This window comes from Dissoconium aciculare, assembly GCF_010015565.1.
Source record: "Dissoconium aciculare CBS 342.82 unplaced genomic scaffold K489scaffold_2, whole genome shotgun sequence".
Classification (NCBI taxonomy): domain Eukaryota; kingdom Fungi; phylum Ascomycota; class Dothideomycetes; order Mycosphaerellales; family Dissoconiaceae; genus Dissoconium; species Dissoconium aciculare.
Genome location: NW_022984952.1, coordinates 1,326,807 through 1,346,417, shown reverse-complemented (window position 1 = coordinate 1,346,417; position 19,611 = coordinate 1,326,807). Strand labels below are relative to the sequence as shown.

The 19,611-nt window shown below is 52.3% G+C and overlaps 7 protein-coding genes across 7 annotated transcripts; 2 read left to right on the top strand and 5 right to left on the bottom strand.

The window, feature by feature from the left end:
* Window positions 1-252: 252 nt before the first annotated feature.
* On the bottom strand, window positions 253-3,051 carry K489DRAFT_312347 (Rgp1-domain-containing protein; the record flags this gene model as incomplete). Its single annotated transcript, XM_033600852.1, has 2 exons — window positions 253-409; window positions 548-3,051. 2 exons carry the CDS (start codon window positions 3,049-3,051, stop codon window positions 253-255), a joined length of 2,661 nt encoding a protein of 886 aa, XP_033463334.1.
* A 364-nt stretch (window positions 3,052-3,415) lies between these two features.
* K489DRAFT_376698 (uncharacterized protein) lies at window positions 3,416-5,255 on the bottom strand. Its single transcript, XM_033603979.1, has 2 exons — window positions 4,907-5,255; window positions 3,416-4,833 (listed from the first exon to the last, which is right to left on the bottom strand). The coding sequence occupies exons 1-2, from the start codon at window positions 5,118-5,120 to the stop codon at window positions 3,620-3,622; spliced, it is 1,428 nt and encodes a 475-aa protein (XP_033463333.1). The 5' UTR covers window positions 5,121-5,255; the 3' UTR covers window positions 3,416-3,619.
* A 341-nt stretch (window positions 5,256-5,596) lies between these two features.
* Window positions 5,597-6,058, bottom strand: K489DRAFT_367528 (uncharacterized protein; the record flags this gene model as incomplete). The annotated part of the gene is made up of 1 exon (XM_033602868.1): window positions 5,597-6,058. One exon carries the CDS (start codon window positions 6,056-6,058, stop codon window positions 5,597-5,599), a length of 462 nt encoding a protein of 153 aa, XP_033463332.1.
* Window positions 6,059-8,055: 1,997 nt separating this feature from the next.
* K489DRAFT_367527 (glycoside hydrolase family 16 protein) lies at window positions 8,056-10,268 on the top strand (the record flags this gene model as incomplete). The annotated part of the gene is made up of 2 exons (XM_033602867.1): window positions 8,056-8,720; window positions 8,780-10,268. 2 exons carry the CDS (start codon window positions 8,056-8,058, stop codon window positions 10,266-10,268), a joined length of 2,154 nt encoding a protein of 717 aa, XP_033463331.1.
* Window positions 10,269-10,850: 582 nt separating this feature from the next.
* K489DRAFT_376696 (uncharacterized protein) lies at window positions 10,851-12,585 on the bottom strand. Its single transcript, XM_033603978.1, has 6 exons — window positions 12,446-12,585; window positions 11,989-12,381; window positions 11,793-11,930; window positions 11,516-11,743; window positions 11,368-11,459; window positions 10,851-11,302 (listed from the first exon to the last, which is right to left on the bottom strand). The coding sequence occupies exons 2-6, from the start codon at window positions 12,268-12,270 to the stop codon at window positions 11,224-11,226; spliced, it is 819 nt and encodes a 272-aa protein (XP_033463330.1). The 5' UTR covers window positions 12,271-12,381; window positions 12,446-12,585; the 3' UTR covers window positions 10,851-11,223.
* Window positions 12,586-13,469: 884 nt separating this feature from the next.
* On the top strand, window positions 13,470-17,803 carry K489DRAFT_313130 (P-loop containing nucleoside triphosphate hydrolase protein; the record flags this gene model as incomplete). The annotated part of the gene is made up of 4 exons (XM_033600912.1): window positions 13,470-13,731; window positions 13,795-13,929; window positions 13,989-14,942; window positions 15,003-17,803. 4 exons carry the CDS (start codon window positions 13,470-13,472, stop codon window positions 17,801-17,803), a joined length of 4,152 nt encoding a protein of 1,383 aa, XP_033463329.1.
* A 178-nt stretch (window positions 17,804-17,981) lies between these two features.
* On the bottom strand, window positions 17,982-18,993 carry K489DRAFT_313279 (proteasome core particle subunit alpha 2; the record flags this gene model as incomplete). The annotated part of the gene is made up of 4 exons (XM_033600927.1): window positions 17,982-18,100; window positions 18,152-18,820; window positions 18,868-18,887; window positions 18,950-18,993. 4 exons carry the CDS (start codon window positions 18,991-18,993, stop codon window positions 17,982-17,984), a joined length of 852 nt encoding a protein of 283 aa, XP_033463328.1.
* Between the last annotated feature and the right edge of the window lie 618 nt (window positions 18,994-19,611).

Here is a 19,611-nt window from a genome sequence, read left to right as displayed (position 1 = left end):
GATGTCATTATGTCTTCAGACCGAAAGGGCCGCCAATAAAAAACATCGTCGAACTCGCAAGTATGCTGCTTAATGGTACATTGAAGATTGTTCAGATTTCCACATCAATTACTGTCAGAAATCAGCACAAAGCTCATGCTGGAAGTTGTATGACATATAATATGATCACGCTTGTATCCACCATGTGGCCTCGCAGCTCTCCGAACATCCTACAGGCTTCCAGCAGGGCAAAAATCGAGAAGTCGAGGTTGCTCAGACTTCCAGTGCCTCCGTTTCCGTTGCTCCAGCATCGATACCGATGGCACCGTAAACCCGCAATGGCACAGCAATCTCAAAGGAATCGGCAACGAGATGCTCCTTAGCTAGGAATGTTGTACCACGCTCGTCGCTTCCCAAGATTTCCAGAAGACTTTGATCATCGCGCAACGGTGACTTGATGGTTCTAGATGCTGCACTGGTTTCGTTTGCGTGTGTTGGCGAATGTCTGGGTGGCGCCGAACTCATGTTCTCTCTATCGTGACCTTGGATTCCCAGACCCAACCCCGACGTCGTTGGTAGCTGCTGATGATGCGTGGCTCCAGTAGCAGGCGCTCGTTGCGTAGTGAATTCCACTCGCAAACGCCAGCTCAGACTCACTCCTGTTGTGAGAAATGATGGCGATGCCGCAGCCGGAACGGCTAGGTGAAAGGCTACACGCCGAGCATAGAGAACATTCTCTCGCATGGCTGCGTGTACTTTTCGCGACAAGCGGGTGATCGAAGTCCCACTCCGAATGGCTAAGGACGGATCGATCTCTTCGAAAGACTCGAGTTCGATCAGGATACTGTATGTTGAGGCCGGGATTGCAAGGGCAGATGTGCCAATCGGAGTGGTGAAATCGAGAATGCCGGTAACGGCCTCGCCAAGGCGGAATGCTGGACGCAAAAGAGTGAGGACTGAGATGGGCTGACCGGCTCGCGCGATGTTGAAACGATTGGCGCTTGATGGGAGTGGCCTGTTGCCGGCAGAAGTATTGTTCGTAGCAACAGATTTGGGCTGGCCGTTGATAATGTTGGATCGCATGATGGCGAAATCTATTGCTTCCCGTGCTGTGGCAGGTGCAAGGTCTGCGATACTGCCTTGACGGGAGACGGGAAGATTCTGAGCGGAAGGCGATGTTGGCGAGAGCAAAGCACTAGAAGAATTGCTTGGATCATGGGACATCTCGAGTAGCCTTTCAGTGTAGCGTAGAAAGTCTTCGAATCCCTGTGCCGGAGGCTTCACCGGCCGCTTCGGTTCTAGACGGCTGGGAAATGGAGGCCATGAACTCGAGCTGGAATTCACATCGGGGCTTATCGTCATTGTGCGTGCTGCGTCCTGTAGCAAGACATATGGCTGCATTAGATCGTGAGATAATGCCTCGCCTCTTGAGTCATAGCTCCCAAGGACCCTAAATGGTATTTCAACGTGCCGCGTCGCCTGGCCTTCTGGTCTCTGAACGCCAAGGGACAGATGATAGGAAACTTTGATGCTTCGACCACGATATGTTGGAGGCAGGCCATGTGGTAAAGTGAAGCGGTAGCTGTAACTTCGACTCTCACCGGGAGCAAGTTTAAGATCAACGAAAAGGAGGCTCTGTGGTGTCGAAAGTAACGGAATCTCTTTGGTCCCGGCCGTCGCTTTCATTTGTGCCATGGAACTCATCTCATCGTTGCCCAGTAGCCCTCCTAATGACTCGCCCAGATTTCCCCAGCCGAATGAGCCAAATATCCCGGAAGATCGCTTCGAGCGCTCTACACCGATCACACCGCCGCCGCCTTGGACACCTTTTCGTTTGACTTCTTCGAATGGATCGGCATTCACCAGGCTGCCGTCGAGTGTGAAGTGGCCGCGTGTCTGAGCATACGCCATCATGAGTGTCTCCTGGTCTGCTGGCCGGGTCTGCGGAGAGCGAGATGCCTGTCTGGAATGCTGTCCACCTCCCCAAGAAGACCCCTTCGGCCCACGTCGACCTCCAACATGTAGATGAGAAGGAACCTCCGACGTAAGAGTCTCGTCGCTTGCGTTGCTCATGGTATATATCTCACTACTGGAACGTGGAGTGCCATCAGTTGATGACTCGGACATGACACGGGTCAGTGGGTTGAGATTATTGGCCGGGTGACTCCAGCTTTCCGAAGTTGGTCGAGGTTGAAAATGCCGCGTCTGGCTGGAGTGCATATTGTTTGGCGTTCGAGCCGGTTTAGGCATCTCGATCTCGGAAGGATTGAGCGAGTCGGCGTTCGAGGGCTCGGCTGGGAACTTGAACGCGCTGCCAGATGATTCTGCGCTTCCCTTCTGCTTTAGACTCGGTCTGCGTGCAATTTGCGGCGTGTTGCCTGCAGATACAATGCCAGCTTTCCGTCGAGCCGGCCGAATCGGCAATTGGTGAGCCGAGGGTTCGGGTGTAGAGGTGGGACTGATGGTCTCATACAACGGTGAAGGCTGTCGTGGAGACGAGAAGGCTATGGCGGGACTACTTGGCGGAAGGCCCGCCCTCGGCACATGCTGAAGACTGGCGCTGCGCACATGTCCCCCAGACCTTCTTCCATAGCCTGCGCTCGGTGGTGAACGGATCTCGGCAGGGCTCTCACCACCTATGGATATGATTGATAGCGTTCTACCATGGCTCTTCGCTGCTTTGGTGCCCACCGCTGGTGAGGATATCGCATTCGCGGCCTGTGGCAATGACCGTGATGATGCGCTCACGACATTTAGCGATAGAGTCGGCCGGTGCCCTTTACCCAATTGCGTTTGCGATGGGGTACGCACAACAGAAGAGATGTTCGTCGATACGGACCCCTTTCTGCTCGGTACTGCGATCGATTGTGCGTAGGATGCCCTTCGACTATCTCTTAAGCTGCCATTCTCCGTTGCCTTCACCCTGTCTCTTGCACGTCCAGCGTGGTTCAATGACCGGGCAATATTCTTGAAGGTGATGATACATTCAATCTCTTCTCCAGCATATATCGTTGGTCTATTCCAGTGCACAAATGCGCGGATGTTGGACGGTTCAGCAGTGGCAGCCGGCATTGTGAATCAGGGTGTCGGAGATTGGATGAGAAGGCTACATTTGCGAGACTGTCCGATCTTGGAGGCGATGAGCGAGAGTGAGGCATCCTGTCAACAATTCATGTCGCTTGAGCAGCAGTGTCGCTAGACGGCGGCATCGAACACATACAAGCGCGCCGACAGTCTCATTAGCTGATAGACTTAACGCGAAGTCATAGCTGATGACCCTCGTGATGTAATTGTCCAATCGGGGTACGGGACAAAGCGTGTCCCGAAACGGCTATCACTGACGGCTAGCGCGTCCCTTCAAAGTTCGGTCACTCATTGTCTACAGCACAAGAGCATCTAACATTGAGACTTCAACTTGCCCACACTTCGACAGCACCCAGGTATCCATAGATACGTACTGTCTGCTACGATCGCATTGTCAGCGAGAAGCGTTTCGGACACGAAGTCAAAATCACATTGCGCGAAGCTACGGTAAGTTGCGTACGTGCAACAACTGAAATCTATCGATGACACGGCTTCTGTCTCCCGCAACCCAGAACGCGCCTCAGGCGTCACACCAGTGCCCCTTACGCTGCTGCTGTCATGATTCACTAGGAATGACAGCATCTTCTGCTTTCAACCGTGCAAGTCCCTCTTTGGCGTAGAAGTCCATTGGATAGAATATCTCTTCATCCTTCGTCGACGCCAGGGTCGGCTGAACTTTCCCCACCCCTCCCTGCTCCCAGCGCCCTTCTCGCCCGCCTAACACCACGAGTGCTTCGTATGGCGACAAAAGCGGCCGAGCGAATGCACTGCCCCAGTCGATACTCAAGCGCGGACATGCGACTTGAACCCAGCATTCGACGTCGGGCATGCGCGCGAGTTTGCCAGGGAATACTTCACTCAACAGCAGGTGCACATAAGGCGTTCCGCGCGCCTTGAGATGGTTCGCAATCAGTTGCAACGTATGAGGATTACCTTGACGTCCGAGACTCCCGAGAACCAAGCCCCACTTGCGTGCAGACCGGGCCTGCACGAGTGCAGCAGAGCGATCAGAAAGCAATCGAGCATGATCGTATGTCTCGTGAGTCAGTCTGCGGGAATATGGATCGTAGCGATATGCTGGAAGGGTCGGATTGTGGATCATGGCGCTCTCCAGATGAAAGCGGCCATCACCAAGATAGAGCAAACCATCAATGTGCTGATCCCTTGACATTCGAGGTGAAGTGCAGCCAAGAATCTCGCCCTTGCTCAGCGGCGTGATTTGTGGGACAATGACATTGTACCCGGCGGTGCGCAGCTGCGTCGCGGTTCCGTGCAGTGTTGCGTTGAATTGGATAGTCCCGACCAGAGCCAGTGTGCGTCCTCGAGGGAAGTTACGCTCAATAGTGGCTAGCAGATGCGGAACATCAATTTGAATGTCGACAAATACATACAGCGTTTGGATCTTGGTGACATTGACGGGGATCAAGCACGAATGTGCGTAGTGGATCAGCAAATCGCAGCCCAGGGCGCGAGCTGTGTAGTCGTCAACACAGCAAGCTCCGTACGTTACATCACCCATGATCAAAGTGCTGATACCAGGGCAAAATTGAGTCAGAATATCTGAGATGGTCGTTGCAAACAGCAGGAGGCCCTCCGGCATTTGAAGTGCAATTTTGGTCGCATTTGCAGTTCTGATGCGGTGGATAGTCTTATGTATCTCAAAGTTGTAATTGCGTGGCAGCAGCGCGATGGCATCGTTGATGTCCTGATTGTGAAGAATCTCATCAGGCACGTTGTTCAGAAGGCGCGCGGGTCGTCTACGAGGTGCAACTAAATCGATCAATGTGTTCAGCCAGTGCTTCGACTTGTGTTTAAATGGCCAGGCGGCGAGGTCACAACGCACCTTGTATTGCACCACTATCCTCAATTGACAGGGACGCTGCGTTTGTTGCGTTCGGCTCGGTGGTCACGTCAGACAGAGCGGCAGCTTTGGCATCTGCGGCTCTTCTGCCAATGAAACGCCTCTTCGGTGTCTTCGGGGCCGTTTCCGCTTCGCCGTTGAGGTTGACGGATTCCAATTCCGGCGCCAGGTTTGCGACAGCACGATCTGCCTCCATCCTATCTGTCAATTGTTTGTAATATCGCAGATTAGATCTTGTACGACCTTAAAACTGCAAAGTCGTCGTAGTATCTAGGTAGTTCTTCAGAGGCTTATTAATGCATCAAATTGGAAACAACTTGAGAGTCTCGCAAATAGCACTGATGACCTCCAGCTTGCACATCAACTACATGATCGATGATGAGGGGGCAAAATTTGTGCGCATCTGCGGGTGGTTCACCTTAGAAGCACCAAAAGGGTATAGCGCACGCAGAATTCCCAGGCACGTTATGGTAGGGCAAATGGTCAGACAAAGGGATACTGTCTGTTGCAAGCCGCGTCTATAGCGCCCAGCAATAAATTATGCAAGACTGGCTCCTCAAAGATAGCATCGGCCAATGCACATCTACGCTATGGCACAAATGCCTAGTGCTCGCATGTTTCTATAGCGCAAACGCAAGGCGGGTAATTAGCTGATCAAGGCTGGGACATGCTTCACGTGTGCATGTATGCTCCAGCTGTCACTCGACGTGACCAGCAATATCCTTGCAAGGTTCTTAATAGAAACAGCGGAACGAAAGCCGACTTGCTTTCACGACGGCGTCTCTTGGGCAAATCACTACGTTCTGTGTCCAGGAAGTGCCATGCCGTGAGTTTAGTACTCAGGTAGATTCCACGCCCGGGCGTTCGTTCTGGACATGAGCTGCATCTGAATAGATGCCGTCTTGCGTCCATTCGGAGGCCGACCGAACGTATCGAGCCTCCCATCACTTTTAGGGCACCTGCATGCTTGCAAAAGTGCCTGATAGACCTCAAAATCATTGAGCTGGAGTATCCAATAGTCTTATTATTATCATCATCACGAGTTCCATAGGTCAGTCGATGCCGGGCGGTGACGAAACGGCCTCCTCTCTCATCGGCGTTGGCGCAGACACCATCGAATGCCGCAATGGTCATCTTTACGCCATACAGATGGGACAACTAACAGACTACGTGGACAAGCAATTAACACGAGCCAGCAGGGCGGAGAATTGTGAATTTACGCCGGTTGATGTACCGTGTCAACGAACGTGATTTATCTGGTAAGACAGATACATCGGTCCCCGCCGTCGTAACGGTAGACGTGTGCAGACGTGGAGGCGATACCATACGTACGCGAAGATGATGGACAACGACTCCGAGCATGCGACCCAAGTGCGTGGCATTGTCATCAGCATTATTAGTGTTGGGATGATCATGGTGGTTGCAGTCTGAACTGCATATTCTATTTTATGATGCACCCTGCTGGCCAGAAGTACTCGTCCACTTTCAATACCTTCCTCGATTATTAGCAAGTGTCTGACTACAAGACATAGGCTGCCTCGATGACTGTTGCATCGTAGACTCAAAGCTCGCTCAGCGACGAAGATCATCCTGTTGATGGCTGGCGGCACTGTGGACATGACGGCAAAAGGTAGAGCTGGAAGTTCTCTCCACACAGTACAGGACGCGTGTTTGAGCGTTGGACGGTGTAATCAATGAACCGGGCTGTGCCGGTCGTGCCGGCGAAATAGCGTATGCTGGCAGGTCCGAACATCCGAGAAGCACACGATTCGCAGGCGAATCTGCCGATGACGATGGCAAAGGCCCCATTAGCATGTTGGTGACCTATCCTCACAATCCAATTCCGATTCAAATAGCCTTGTATGGGCACGGATTGGTAGGAAATCGCTGGACCAGTGCGAAGCTGGGCGCGCGTCGGTCGCACACACACAAACCAGTTTGCGAAATGCACCAATCACCGCCCCGTGACGATCACCCGGCGCAGGCGCTTTACCCCTGGGCCGATCGCATCCTGCCTAGCCTTGTCTCTGTATTTCTCCTCAAGCTGGAGTCCACTCCAGTACCATAATTATATTAACATGGTGGTTTTCCAAACGGCGGAGAGGGGGGAATTGATGAGCGAGGCTGGATTGACAGTGTGCGGCCAGGATCGTGCCATCCATCCAATCGATCTCAGAATGGTTCATACTACAGGTAGATGGCACATCGTCATGCTGCAACTTGTGCTGGAGAAGCGTTCCGCTGGGGCGGCGTAAGGAGGTCTCGTGTGGGCAATGTACCCTACCAGAATATGCACGGGAAACGCGAGGGTGGACACCAGGACCGCGCCTCGAGTAATAATGAGCGTTTGTTCGTATTCATCACACTGTTCTACTATACTACTGCTTTACTGGCGACCGCGAATTCAGCCCATCGCCAACGCCGCATTTTGCTCACCCTGCTACCTTTCTCGTGTAGACAGTCGCAGTTTACATCTCTTTGCCGGTTTCGTGCACGCACAGCCTCTCCCATCATTGTCCTCTCTCAAAGGCACACGCTCTCTCGTACAGTTTTCATTTTTCCACTCTCGTGTTTGGTCAGCATCGCATCGCGCCGTCCCACCCTTTTTAATAGCTGCACCTCAATTGCAGCGCGACCGTTGAGCCACGCTGTCTTCCACCTGCGAGCACGACCGCTTGCTCATCATCTGCTACACTTTTCAAATTCAATTTCGACCTTCTGCCTGCACCAACTGTCTTCCGTCACTCACTTGCTCGACAGACTGTCTGGCCTCTCGCTCCCACGCGGCACGTCACCTTTCGCAGAGATTTTGCGTCCTTCGTCGGCCTGTCGCCTCCACTCTCTTCGCTTGTCTTCTCTTCGCCACTGTTTCGCCCAGAGCCAGCAGCAGGCCTTTTTACGGTGCCACCGCAAATCACTCAATCAACGTATCGGGATAGCAGCAGACAAAGACGGCAGTAGCTGCGTGAGACCGGCTGGTCCACTCATGCATTGATTGCTGACCTGCGTCCATCTCGCGTACTCGCGCCAATACAAGGCCAAATTTTGTTTGCCATATCTTGCATCCCTCCTTTCACTCTCTCTGGCCGGTTTCTCGCCATTCAAAGAAATAATCAGCTTCGAACCTCACCATGGCCCACGACTCCGCTTCACCGCCACCAAGGCATGCTCCACCGCACATTCGATTGAATTCTGGCAGCGATGACCTCCTTCAAATGTCGCAGCATAGTCAGCCCTTTGCTCAACAATATCCGCAGTCCTCTCGACCATCGTCAACCCGTTCTTTGACACAAAACTCACGGCCCGGTGCCAATTCGCCTTATTCTTCACAAGCGCCAGCGGAATCTGTCGAGCTCCTTCTGCCTCCTAGAAAGAGTAAGCCACGCCGGTTTCGCGATGAGGAGAGCCCGATGAGATCAACTACCGGCGAGAGCGGATACAACAGCCGGCGGACGTCGTGGTCGTCAGAAAGTGCAGGAAGTCGAGACAGCCGGTATGGAGGGCCATTCGCATCGCCGTTCGATGACTCTCGTGCGCCCTCGCGCGCTGGCAGTGATGAAGATGGCGTGAACACTCAAACTGTGAGCGAAAAATACAACATCATGCCTTCTGCGGGCCTATTACTGTTCCCAGAAGATGTGGAGAAAGACGACTGGCTGCACAATCCCGATCCGAGCGACCGCGACGGAAAAATGAATTGTCAGGAGCTATTCAGTCGACGCGGTTTGGTCAACGTAGGCGGCTTGCTATTCATCACCCTTGGCATTCTAATATTGTTCATCGGATACCCAATTTTGTAAGTCGCTTGTGAACAGCTGCCTTCATAGGCGCAATTACTAACTCGTCGAAATACAGAACGTTTGTGCAAGAAGCCATAAATCCGGGAGGCAACAGTTGCAAGAAGGATCCGATGTGTATTTCCGATAAGGTCAGCCTTTTGAACAACATCCGACATGGACTGATCGATCCCGACACTCCGGACAACGTGAAGGAGAGGTGGGGAGCGGATGGCAACAAGCAGTTTCTCGTGTTTAGCGACGAGTTCAACACGCCAGGTAGGACGTTTTACGACGAAGACGATCCTTACTGGCAGGCTATGGACATCTGGTACGGCGTAACTCGCGATCTAGAGTGGTATGACCCGGACGCTGCGACAACCGCGAACGGAACTCTTAACTTGCGTTTCGATGCATTTCAGAACCACAACCTCAACTATCGCTCGGGTATGCTGCAATCATGGAACAAACTTTGCTTCAAGGGCGGCTACCTCGAGGCCTCAATCTCTTTACCCGGGCGTGGCGACACCATTGGATTCTGGCCAGGTTTCTGGGCCATGGGCAATTTGGGCCGTCCGGGATACGCCGCATCAACTGATGGCATGTGGCCGTACAGCTACCATAACGAATGTGATGTTGGCATCACTCCGAACCAGTCTGATCCCGGCGGAGTGAGCAATCTTCCCGGTATGCGCCTCCCGGCCTGCTCCTGCATTGGCGAAGACCATCCGAACCCTGGCTATAGTCGATCGGCGCCAGAAATCGATGCCATTGAAGCATCGGTCGAATACCTTGATGCACTCCACAAGACCGACGCTATTGGCTCTGCCTCGCAATCTTACCAGGTGGCACCTTTCGATGTTCTGTGGCGGCCAAACACGGACTGGATCGAGGTCTATAATCCACAAGTCAGCGCCATGAACGGTTATCAGGGTGGTGTCTTCCAACAGGCGTTGTCCACTGTCACCAACCTCAACAACCAATGGTATGACGGCAAAGCGTACCAGAAATATGGCTTCGACTACCGTCCCGGACCTGACGGCTACGTTGTCTGGAACGTGGGCGATACGAAGACATGGAAGGTGCGCGGCGAAGCAGTCGGACCCAACGGAAACATCGGCCAGCGTGTAATTCCTGAGGAGCCGATGTCCATTATTGCCAACTTCGGCATCAGTGACGGCTTTGCACTGCTCAACTTGACCGGTCTGGCGCCTCTCATGCCCGCGGTGATGCGCATCGACTACATCCGCATTTACCAGGACGAGCACGGTGAATTGACATGTGATCCGATTGGATACCCAACCACGAAGTACATCGACGAGCACATGCAAGCCTACACCAACCCAAACTTGACATTATGGTCAGTAATCTCCCTCCTGCGTCGAGATTTGAACAAAGCTAACGTAGATACTCTTCCGCAGGTCTCAAACAAAATACAAACAACCCAAAAATTCCTTCATGCATGGCTGCAAAGCGGCCAAACCACCCGCCGGCTCACCGAAGAAAAAGCGATCGTTAGACGACGAGAACGACGCCGCCCCATCACATCCACTTCGAACATTATTTAGCAGGACTAAATCATGGCTGTCGTCATGATGATACGGGCGTGCGTCCTTGACATCAAGCATAGCGGCGGCGGGCAAACAGCATCTCTTCGGGTCGCCCTTTCTCTTCTTTTTTCTTCTTTCTCAGTGTTCTTTAAAATGGGTGCGACGGGCCAACGAACAGGGGACAAGCGATAATGACCCTCGCTTGAGCACTCTTTATTCCTCTCTTCCTCCCCACGTTCTCATACGGCTTGTTTCACGCCTCGTAAGGGGCAATGACGGCGCTCGGTGGAGAGTACGGCTGGTGCATGGATTCGACACTCATCGCGGGATCGATCAATTTACGAGGGGGAGGTACTTGGATCCGGATCTCCATCTCTTTGGTCTCCCCAAAACGGAAAGATGTGGTCGGCGTGCAGTTTCTAGGATACCATATCCTGGGGCCCTTTTCACACCTGTACTTCTATACATGTGTTTCATTATGCATTGCGGGAAGGAGATTACGTTGAAGGCAATTTTCTGACCGTGTTTCTCTTTTTCAAAGAAAAAAACATCATTTTTTCGATGTGGGTGTTGCGCTTAATCTTTCAATTAGACGGCAAAAGGAAAAGATCGATCTTCTGAGCTTGATTACCTTCTGAATGGTCGCTGAGACCTCCCTGTGTGATGCGATGCCCGATGACAGCTCTACCGAGTTGTGAGATTGGTTGCAAAGCAATAGTGGTGTGATTATCATGCACGAGACCAGCTCATACGTTGAGCAGGCTCAGATGGCCCTGCAACAAAGCCGCAATTCGGTGCCGCGGAGAGCACAACGATCGATCAAATCTCGGCGACTTTTCACAGTAATAAATTTCACGCATGCAGATAATGGATGTCGGATTTGACAGCGAGTTCGTGGGAATTAGTTTATTGCTTTTCTAGATCCATTCGCGGACCATGGTCATCGTGGTCATTTGCTGCTGAATTCAAATATTTATCGCTGTGCAGCAGGGCGGGCACCTGCAGCACCAGCAGGAGCAGCAGGAGCACCTCCTTGCGGCAGTCTTCGGCTCCTATTGTGGGTATCATTAGCAAAAAGTCTTGGTCAATCGGATGCGGCTGTAGTTGTTCGACTTACATGAAGTTTCGGCTGGCAAAGGACACCACAACCATGAACAACCACGAAGGAACTTGCGCAAATCCCCACTTGACGTATCCGAATGGAACGACCTATTTGTGCCGTCAGAAACATATCTTCCATGTTGCGCATTACCAGAGCTACTCACCAGGTTGGCCTTGGCGAGTGGGCCATCGAAGGGGTGGAAAATGCCCGCGTATGGCGCTACCTGAAGATACTTCTCTTCGAGAATGTAGGAGGCGATCTGAGGAGCGGTAACGGTGGTGCGGTTGACGGGAATCGAGCGGATGATGGTGCCGGCACGAGACTGATCGGCGAGAGGCTGAGGGACTTGCACGTGCAACAAGCGCGGAGGCATGACATCCCAAGAGTAGCACTGGAAAGAATTAGCGGCATTTCACATCGGCTGGAAATCGCAAACTCACAAGAACGGGATCGGTCTCGCAGTTGAGGAGCGCCAGGTAAGGCGCATTCGGCGAGGCGCTGATGAGCGGAACAGAGGTGTTCCATGCGATTTCGGCATTTTCGCAGAGTCCGTAGCAGGTCTTGTTACCTCCAGTGATCTGAGCCAACGTTAGCACACTCGTGTGTGTTTCCAGTGTGTCACTTGTATCCACGTACGTAGATGAACCAGGCCTCCAATCCCGGGCTGGACGTCGCAGCACCTGGTCGGAGAAGCTCCTGGTGGTTCTCAAGCGTGAGCTTGCGCACACTCAATCCAGCGACCTTGGCGGCAGCAGCTGTGGCAGGGTTGGGAATGTTAATGGCCTGGGTAGCCGAGGCGACAGCTGAAGAGAGCGACTCGGTGGCTTTGTTGAAGAATCCCTTGACTTGGTCAAGAATGGCAAATTGCTGTGCAGCAGCCACAGCTGGCAATGCCAGGACGAAGGTAGAGGCGCGCATTGTGAGGACTGCGGTGTTGCGATGGGTGCAGAAGATCGCGTCGTGCGAGTAGGAATAGATGGAGGTGATCGGGTCGGCTGGGAAGCAGCAGTGTTTGGATTGAGCAAGGAGCTTTGCGGTGGTCAGCCAACCAGAGTCAGTCTGTCTTAGCTGAGTCTCTCCTCAGACGACATACCGTGGCGAGTGAGTCGCAATGTGATAAAGATGATGATATAACAATGTTGGATGTAGTCAAGTCAACGGGAGAGCAGAAGAGATATACATACGTCGCAAGATAGCTAGAAAATAAAATATAGAGTTTACGAGGCCGACAGCAGCCAGAGGGGTACAATTCAATAGCGCGCGGTGATGTGACGATCTTGGTGCTGCTCGCCTACAGCTGCATGTGTGTGTGAGCCGAGATCTCTTCTCTTTCTCCAGCTTTCCAATGGATTTCAGGGTGCGCCCAAAACAACACAAGGGCCCTCTCTGCACACCTGCACAGTCCCCAGACAGACAGCCCGAGCCCCGGAGAAACGACTTTGATTTGATTTGATCCGCGTTGTCTGGGGCGACCAGTGACGCCATTCCCGATTCCCATTTCTCTCCCCCACGCGCCCCTTGGCTACAGCACTTGGGCAGCTCTCACCTGTTTGTGTGAAGCTCGGCACGCCGCCACGGCCGCCTTCCTGTCATCCAGGGCTGTTTTTGGGCGTATGAAATGTCAGAGGCAACGTTGGAACACCCCATGGAATCCGACAGAGCACGCGGATAAGGAACAGGCGCCTCACATGTCGCACTGGACCTAGGGAGCTATCCATAGCAAGGGCGCGTTTTGACATCGAATTCCATCCCTCGCATGGCCAACAACCTATCATCCGTGGCGAACACGATGCAAATCTACCGAATCAAGGGTAGTTTCCGAGCTGATGTATCATATGCATTGTTCAGTGCATATGTACTACGTACATGAGCCGGGATGTCGAATCGATGTCACAATGCAGGCGGTTCCAGTGAGTTTCCAATCGTGTAACACTCCACCGCTCTACTCAGCATTTTACATGCCGGACGGAGGTGCCGTTCCATAATAGTGATAAGCATGCACCTATCACTTTCTCTCATTTTTCAATTTTTCGATGTTCCGTAACATTCGCGACAATAGGAGCTGAGCTGTGTCGCAGCCACCCCTTGCTACCATGGAGATGATGCAGTCAGGCGGGATGCGCTTGAGATCATATCAACAAGAAATGCTTGAGGCCAGTCTTCAGCGCAATACCATTGTGGTCATGGACACTGGGTCCGGCAAGACTATTGTCGCTGCATCTCGCATACTTGCTGAGTTGGAAAGATCTGTGACAGGCAAAGCCATATGGTTACTGGTCCCAAACGTTGCACTGGCCCAGCAGCATTATGGACGCCTTTCGGATCTTTTGCCGGCATACCATGTACTCTTGCTTACGGGAAACGACGGAGTTGAGAAATGTAATGCAAACGCATACACTTGCGCATCGCGATGGAAATTTCTCACTGACAACTTACTTCCAGGGTCGGAACAGAAGCTCTGGGACCTGCTGCTGAAGGGCGTGAGCCTCGTGATTTGTACCCCTGCTGTGTTGCTGGACGCTCTCACGCATGGGTTCATAAAGATCGAGGAGATACCGCTATTAGTGTTTGATGAAGGTCGGCTGCACGGTATTTTCCCTCTCGTGTTGTCATTCGTTGCTGATCGATCATTCCAGCTCATCGGTGCACCAAGAATAGTCCCATGAGTAAGCTCATGAGAGACTTCTACCATCCTGCTAAAAGCCATGGCCGTTCGACACCACACATCCTTGGTTTGACAGCTAGTCCGGTGGTGAATGCCAAGCAGCAAAACATAGCTTTGATAGAAGCAAATCTCGATGCCGTGATCGTCACCCCGATACAGCATCGGGCTGAATTGGGAAAATACGTACATCGCCCCCAGCTGACGAAGGTCGAGTTCGAGGTCGATCACGCAGCGAGCTTGCATGGCACTGGCCCACTTTGTTCTGCTCTGACGATGGCTGTGGCTCACTATAATATCTCTACCGATCCGTACGTACTGGATCTTGAGAGTTGTTCGGATGACAAATCTTCCAAGGCATTGGCGAAAATATATCGGAGTCGCAAGACCTTTTGTTTCGAACAACTGGTATCACTCGAGATCCGTGCAGCGACCGTGAGAGAGCAACTGGGTCCAACGATGGCTGAATGGTACCTCACATCATGTATCCAGAAATTTCAGAAATGCGAAGTGTCTGTCAACCCGCTGTTTCATGATCTGACTGATCGAGAGCGTGATCATCTTGCCAAGATCTTCGAATCAATCGTCGCTCAAGGCAAAAACAATGTGCTTGAATCACAACCTATCATCACCTGTTACAAAGCGCAGGCATTGGTGGCCACGTTGCTCTCGAGTGCCTCGACTTCGATGAGAGGCATTATTTTTGTCGAGCAGAGAGCAGTGACTACTGCGATGTGTCATCTCCTGAACAACATCCCTGAAATCGCGGCCCATTACAATATCGGCTCCTTCGTCGGAACATCGGCGAACACGAGTCGAAAAATCAGAGTTGCCGATCTAGTCGAATTGAAACAACAGCAATCCAGCCTTGGAGAATTTCGTGACGGGAGTAAAAATCTTATCATCGCGACCAATGTGCTCGAGGAAGGTAAGTTCTACCTCTCAATCTGATTTGTTCTGCGTGATTTCACGAGGTGACTGGAAATAGGAATTGATGTGTCCGCCTGCAACTTCGTAATCAGCTATGATCCACCGCAGAATCTGGTCTCTTTCGTCCAACGTCGGGGCCGCGCACGCCAAGCGGACTCTACAAACATAATTTTTCTCCCCAAAGATGACTTGCGCGCTAATGTCCAAGACTGGGCTGCACTGGAGGCAGAGATGGTGGAGATGTACGTCAATGCCGATGTCGAACGCCTTGACGAAATGCAGACTCAGGAAGATTTGGCGCAGAGGGATTCGTACCGTGTGCCGTCTACTGGCGCGCTTCTGACACACGAGAATGCTCAAGCACATTTACATCACTTCTGCCAGGTTGGAGTTTCACAGGCCACTGACCACGTTGACCTGCGCCCAGAATATTCCACAATACAGGATGAAAGCACAAAGCTCTGGTCTGCTTCAGTGACTTTGCCGTCATATGTACATCCGAGCCTGCGTCACGCTGAATCTGAGCAGTCATGGCATACTGAGCGGTCGGCGATCTATGATGCTGCCTTTCAAGCCTACGTCAATCTGCATGAGAATGGGCTGGTCAATGACAATTTGTTGCCGTTGTTCAAAGACAATCGACCCGAGGAAGGGCAGATGCATCTCGACCAGCCGTCTATCAAAGAGGTTTCGGAGCGCAGGCCGGTCTGGTGGGCTGCATGCGATGAACTGAGAAAGCCCGAGGTCATGTGGTCACGGTCAATCATTGAGATATCTGGTCCTGAAGGATGTCTCGTTACCATGAGTATGTGGACACCGGAGCGACGTCCTACGGACGAGACATTTCAGTTGCATTGGGACGACATGAGGACTTACACTGTTTCCGTTCATGCATCGGACGGCAAGTCACTTGAAAACTGCGCCGAAATCGCAGCAACGCGAGAAATCACGAAATTATTATTGCGCGCGGTGTATGGTGACAAAGTCTCGCCAGAGCGCGACGATTTCCCTGCCATATTTGCTCCTGTTAACTGCGATGACCTTCATGTGTGGCTGTCCAAACGGCAACAGAATCCACGACAGCTTGATATCTCATCCTTGCGACCAAGAGAAGAATGGGGATTGCTCCGATCACGCCGAATACCAGGGCGCAGCTTCTTTCTCCGCAACTTTACTGATGCTTCTCAAACGACTGACACACAAGTACAAGTCAAGGTCTTCCCGAAGAGAAGAGACTTTCTCCACGCGGTCGCCAACCTCGATGTCATCTCAGCAGATGAAACAGTGAAGCACACATTATACGCGAGCGAATGTACTATGGACGTTCTTGAAGCCAAGTATTCGCAGTTTGCCGCTTTCATTCCGTGCATTATGCACAGGGTCGATGTCAATCTACTCGTCGATGAGCTCTGCACAACCATATTGCGTGACCTTGCGCTGAAAGACACCTCCCTTGTATTCGAAGCTATCAGCTCCCCGCCGGCACGAGAGAGCACCGATTACAACCGGCTTGAGTATCTTGGTGATTGCCTCCTGAAGCATATCACTGAGGTGCAACTCATGACACAACATCGCAGCTGGCCAGAGAACTACCTGACTGAGCAAAAGGATCGTATCGTGTGCAACAAACACCTCTCCAAAGCTGCACTGAATGCCCGTCTTGATCACTTCATTCTCACAAAGATTTTCACTGGGAACAAGTGGCGACCTATCTACGCTGGCGAAGTGCTTGCCGAGACTACAGAGCAGAAGCGATCAATGTCCACCAAAGTTCTGGCCGACGTCATGGAGGCCTTGATCGGCGCAGCATACGTCGACGGTGGCCTCAACAAAGCCCACGCTTGCATCCAGCTTCTGCTGCCCGAGGAAACATGGTGGCCCATGGATCGCTGCTTCAGCGGATTGGTAGAGGGACTATCCCCTTGCGATATTTCAGACCTTCGTCCACTGGAGCGCCTGATTGGGCACACATTCAGATACCCATCACTCCTGGTAGAGGCTACAACACATGTGTCCTTTCAGGGCAGTCATACCGGCATGTCGTACGAGCGGTTGGAGTTTCTGGGGGACAGTGTCTTGGATGTCATCATCACCCCGAAGCTGTTTGCACATGCGAGCAAGTTGAAGCATTGGCAGCTCCACGGTGTGCACGAAGCGCTCGTGAACAGTCATTTCCTGGGATTCTGCTGCCTGCGTTACGCCACCGAGGACGAGGTTTTCGTCGTGGTAAATGATCATGACGCCGAAGGACTTCCCATGCCCGATCTACAACCGTCCACGCGACAATTGCACCTTTACGACTTTATGCGCGCCAGCTCGATCTTCGCGGCATATCGCATAAAGGCTGTGGCAGCATTTGAGACCCTTCGGAGACCCATTGAAGATGCACTGAGCCACGGCTATGAGTACCCATGGTGCGACCTCGTGGCTCTTTCCCCGCACAAGTTCTTTTGCGATCTCGTCGAGTCGATTATCGGCGCGCTCTACATAGACTCCGGCGGCGACTTGAGGGTATGCGAGGCCTTTGTGAAAAGACTGGGCATTCTGGATTTCATGCAGCATATGCTAGATCATGGCGTCAAGACACTCTCGCCGAAAGAGCGCATGGGAATTGTCGCTGACCAAGGAAAGGTCAAGTATGTGAACAGCTTGAGTGAAGATAAGTTGTCTCACACCTGCACGGTCAACGTAGACGACGAGAAAGTCTTCACCGTTGAGGGCTGCGGAAACAAAGTTGAAGCAGAAGTTAAGGCTGCTTACTATGCCGCCAAGATATGGGAGAACAGGCAGGACGACCAGAATCGTCGCAAACGACGTCTGAAGAGGACCGAAGACACAACGATGCATGCAGAAATATGATCTGGACATGGCTGGATATTTCACCAGAAAATGGTCTCGCTCGAGTTTACCCACAATCCTTGTGCTGTGGCGAATGAGACGAATTTCGTTATTGTTCATTGCGTCTAGTCATACATATCAGAGCGGCGATTCTAGACTCGCCATCTTCGTTTAGAGACTCGCATAAACTAACTCGCAACTACAATGTCGTGAGGTAGTCTTCAATTTCCTGCGGGCTGAGCTTTCGGAAGCGAGGACCGACGGCGCCTTCGACGCCATCGAAGCCTAGCAGATTGTTCGCAGGAGGTCCGATAATACCTATGACTGAGTTAGTATGAGGCATGTGTCTCAGTGACGCAAAATACGCACCGATCTCGACCGTGTCGCCGTTCATCTCTCCCTCGATGGTCTCCTTCAGCGTTAGAAGCGCAATGTGTACGGCATCTTCCAATTCCAGTCCCTCAGTGTATCGCTTCTCCAAGAATGTCTTGGCGCTTGTCGCACTCTTGCCGATCGCGGTAGCCTTCCAAGGGAAGTAACTTCCACTCGGGTCCACCTGGTAAAGACTTGGTCCGCCCTTGTGCACACCACCAGTCTTGCTGGTTTTCTTCTTTTCTGCTCCGTCCACTGCCATATCCTCAGCCGCCTGTTGCTCTTCTTGCTCTGGAAGAATGCCATCATCCCAACCCGCAATCAATAAGCTCACACCATACGGCCGGACACCACCACTTTGTGTCGCCTCCTGCATCACCCGTGCCACGTCCTGGACCAGTATCCGAGTCGGAGGATACTCGTTGTATATGCGCTTGTATCCTGTGTGGCTGACTTTCCGTGCCTTGTCTACCAGTACGCGGTAGTCCGGACCCATGCCAGAGTAAACCATGCCGATGTTCGGTGTGACCAGTGAGATCTTGGATGATGAAGAGGCATCGATAAGCGGCGTTGACGACTTCTTCTCGGTAGCAAGGACAATGCCGTTCGCTGCCTTAATTCCTAATGAGGTCACACCTTGGTTGACAGCGTTGAGTGCATATTCTGCTGAGATATCAGTATTCTGTGGATGCCAGTAGACAAGAGGTCCTGACCAATCTGCACCAATTTTCCACTGTAAGACCAGCATTAGCAATTGCCCGTTATGACATTCCCAATTCTATAACGGAAACATACCTGGGCGAGAATGTGGTAAGCGAGAAAGAGTATCTGTCGGCCATGGTGGCCTATGATGCAGCAGATGATGTCGTCGTTGGAAGGCTTTGGTGGGGGCGTTCAAAAAATGTGTGAGATATTCTCAGCGAAGCGTTGGCGTGTCTGTGACGGATGTTCGAGCGTAGATGGGTTGATGTGTGAAGTCCACAGTTTATGACAACCTCACATGTACAGTGCTGTATGTGCTTCGTTCGAGGGCTGCTATCACTAACTTGCCATTACAGCAGGCAGCGCGGCCACGCGTGAAGCTCTTCCCGCTGAAAGCACAGGCCAGGTACAGCACAGAAAGCTGCGCCAAGCTTTGACGAAGGCTTCGACATTCTCGCTCCATCTCCACCATCTGCCCGGACATCTGAGGCGCTGAGCGACACCCTCGTGACTCTACTGAGATGCTTCCTGTGCACTGGCAATCGTTGCTGAAGCATCAAATTGCTCACGACATTGGCTGATACTCTGTGCTTGATACTTTCGCAGAGCTTCCCTAACTTGTCAGATATCTGCCCGAAAATGGCATTCACCTCTGGATCTGACTGGTCTTTCGATCATCTACCTGGAGCTTGGCAGAAGACAGACGACAGCAAGGCGCAGGCTGGCGAACGTAGAGACTCTGCTCCTCAAGAAAA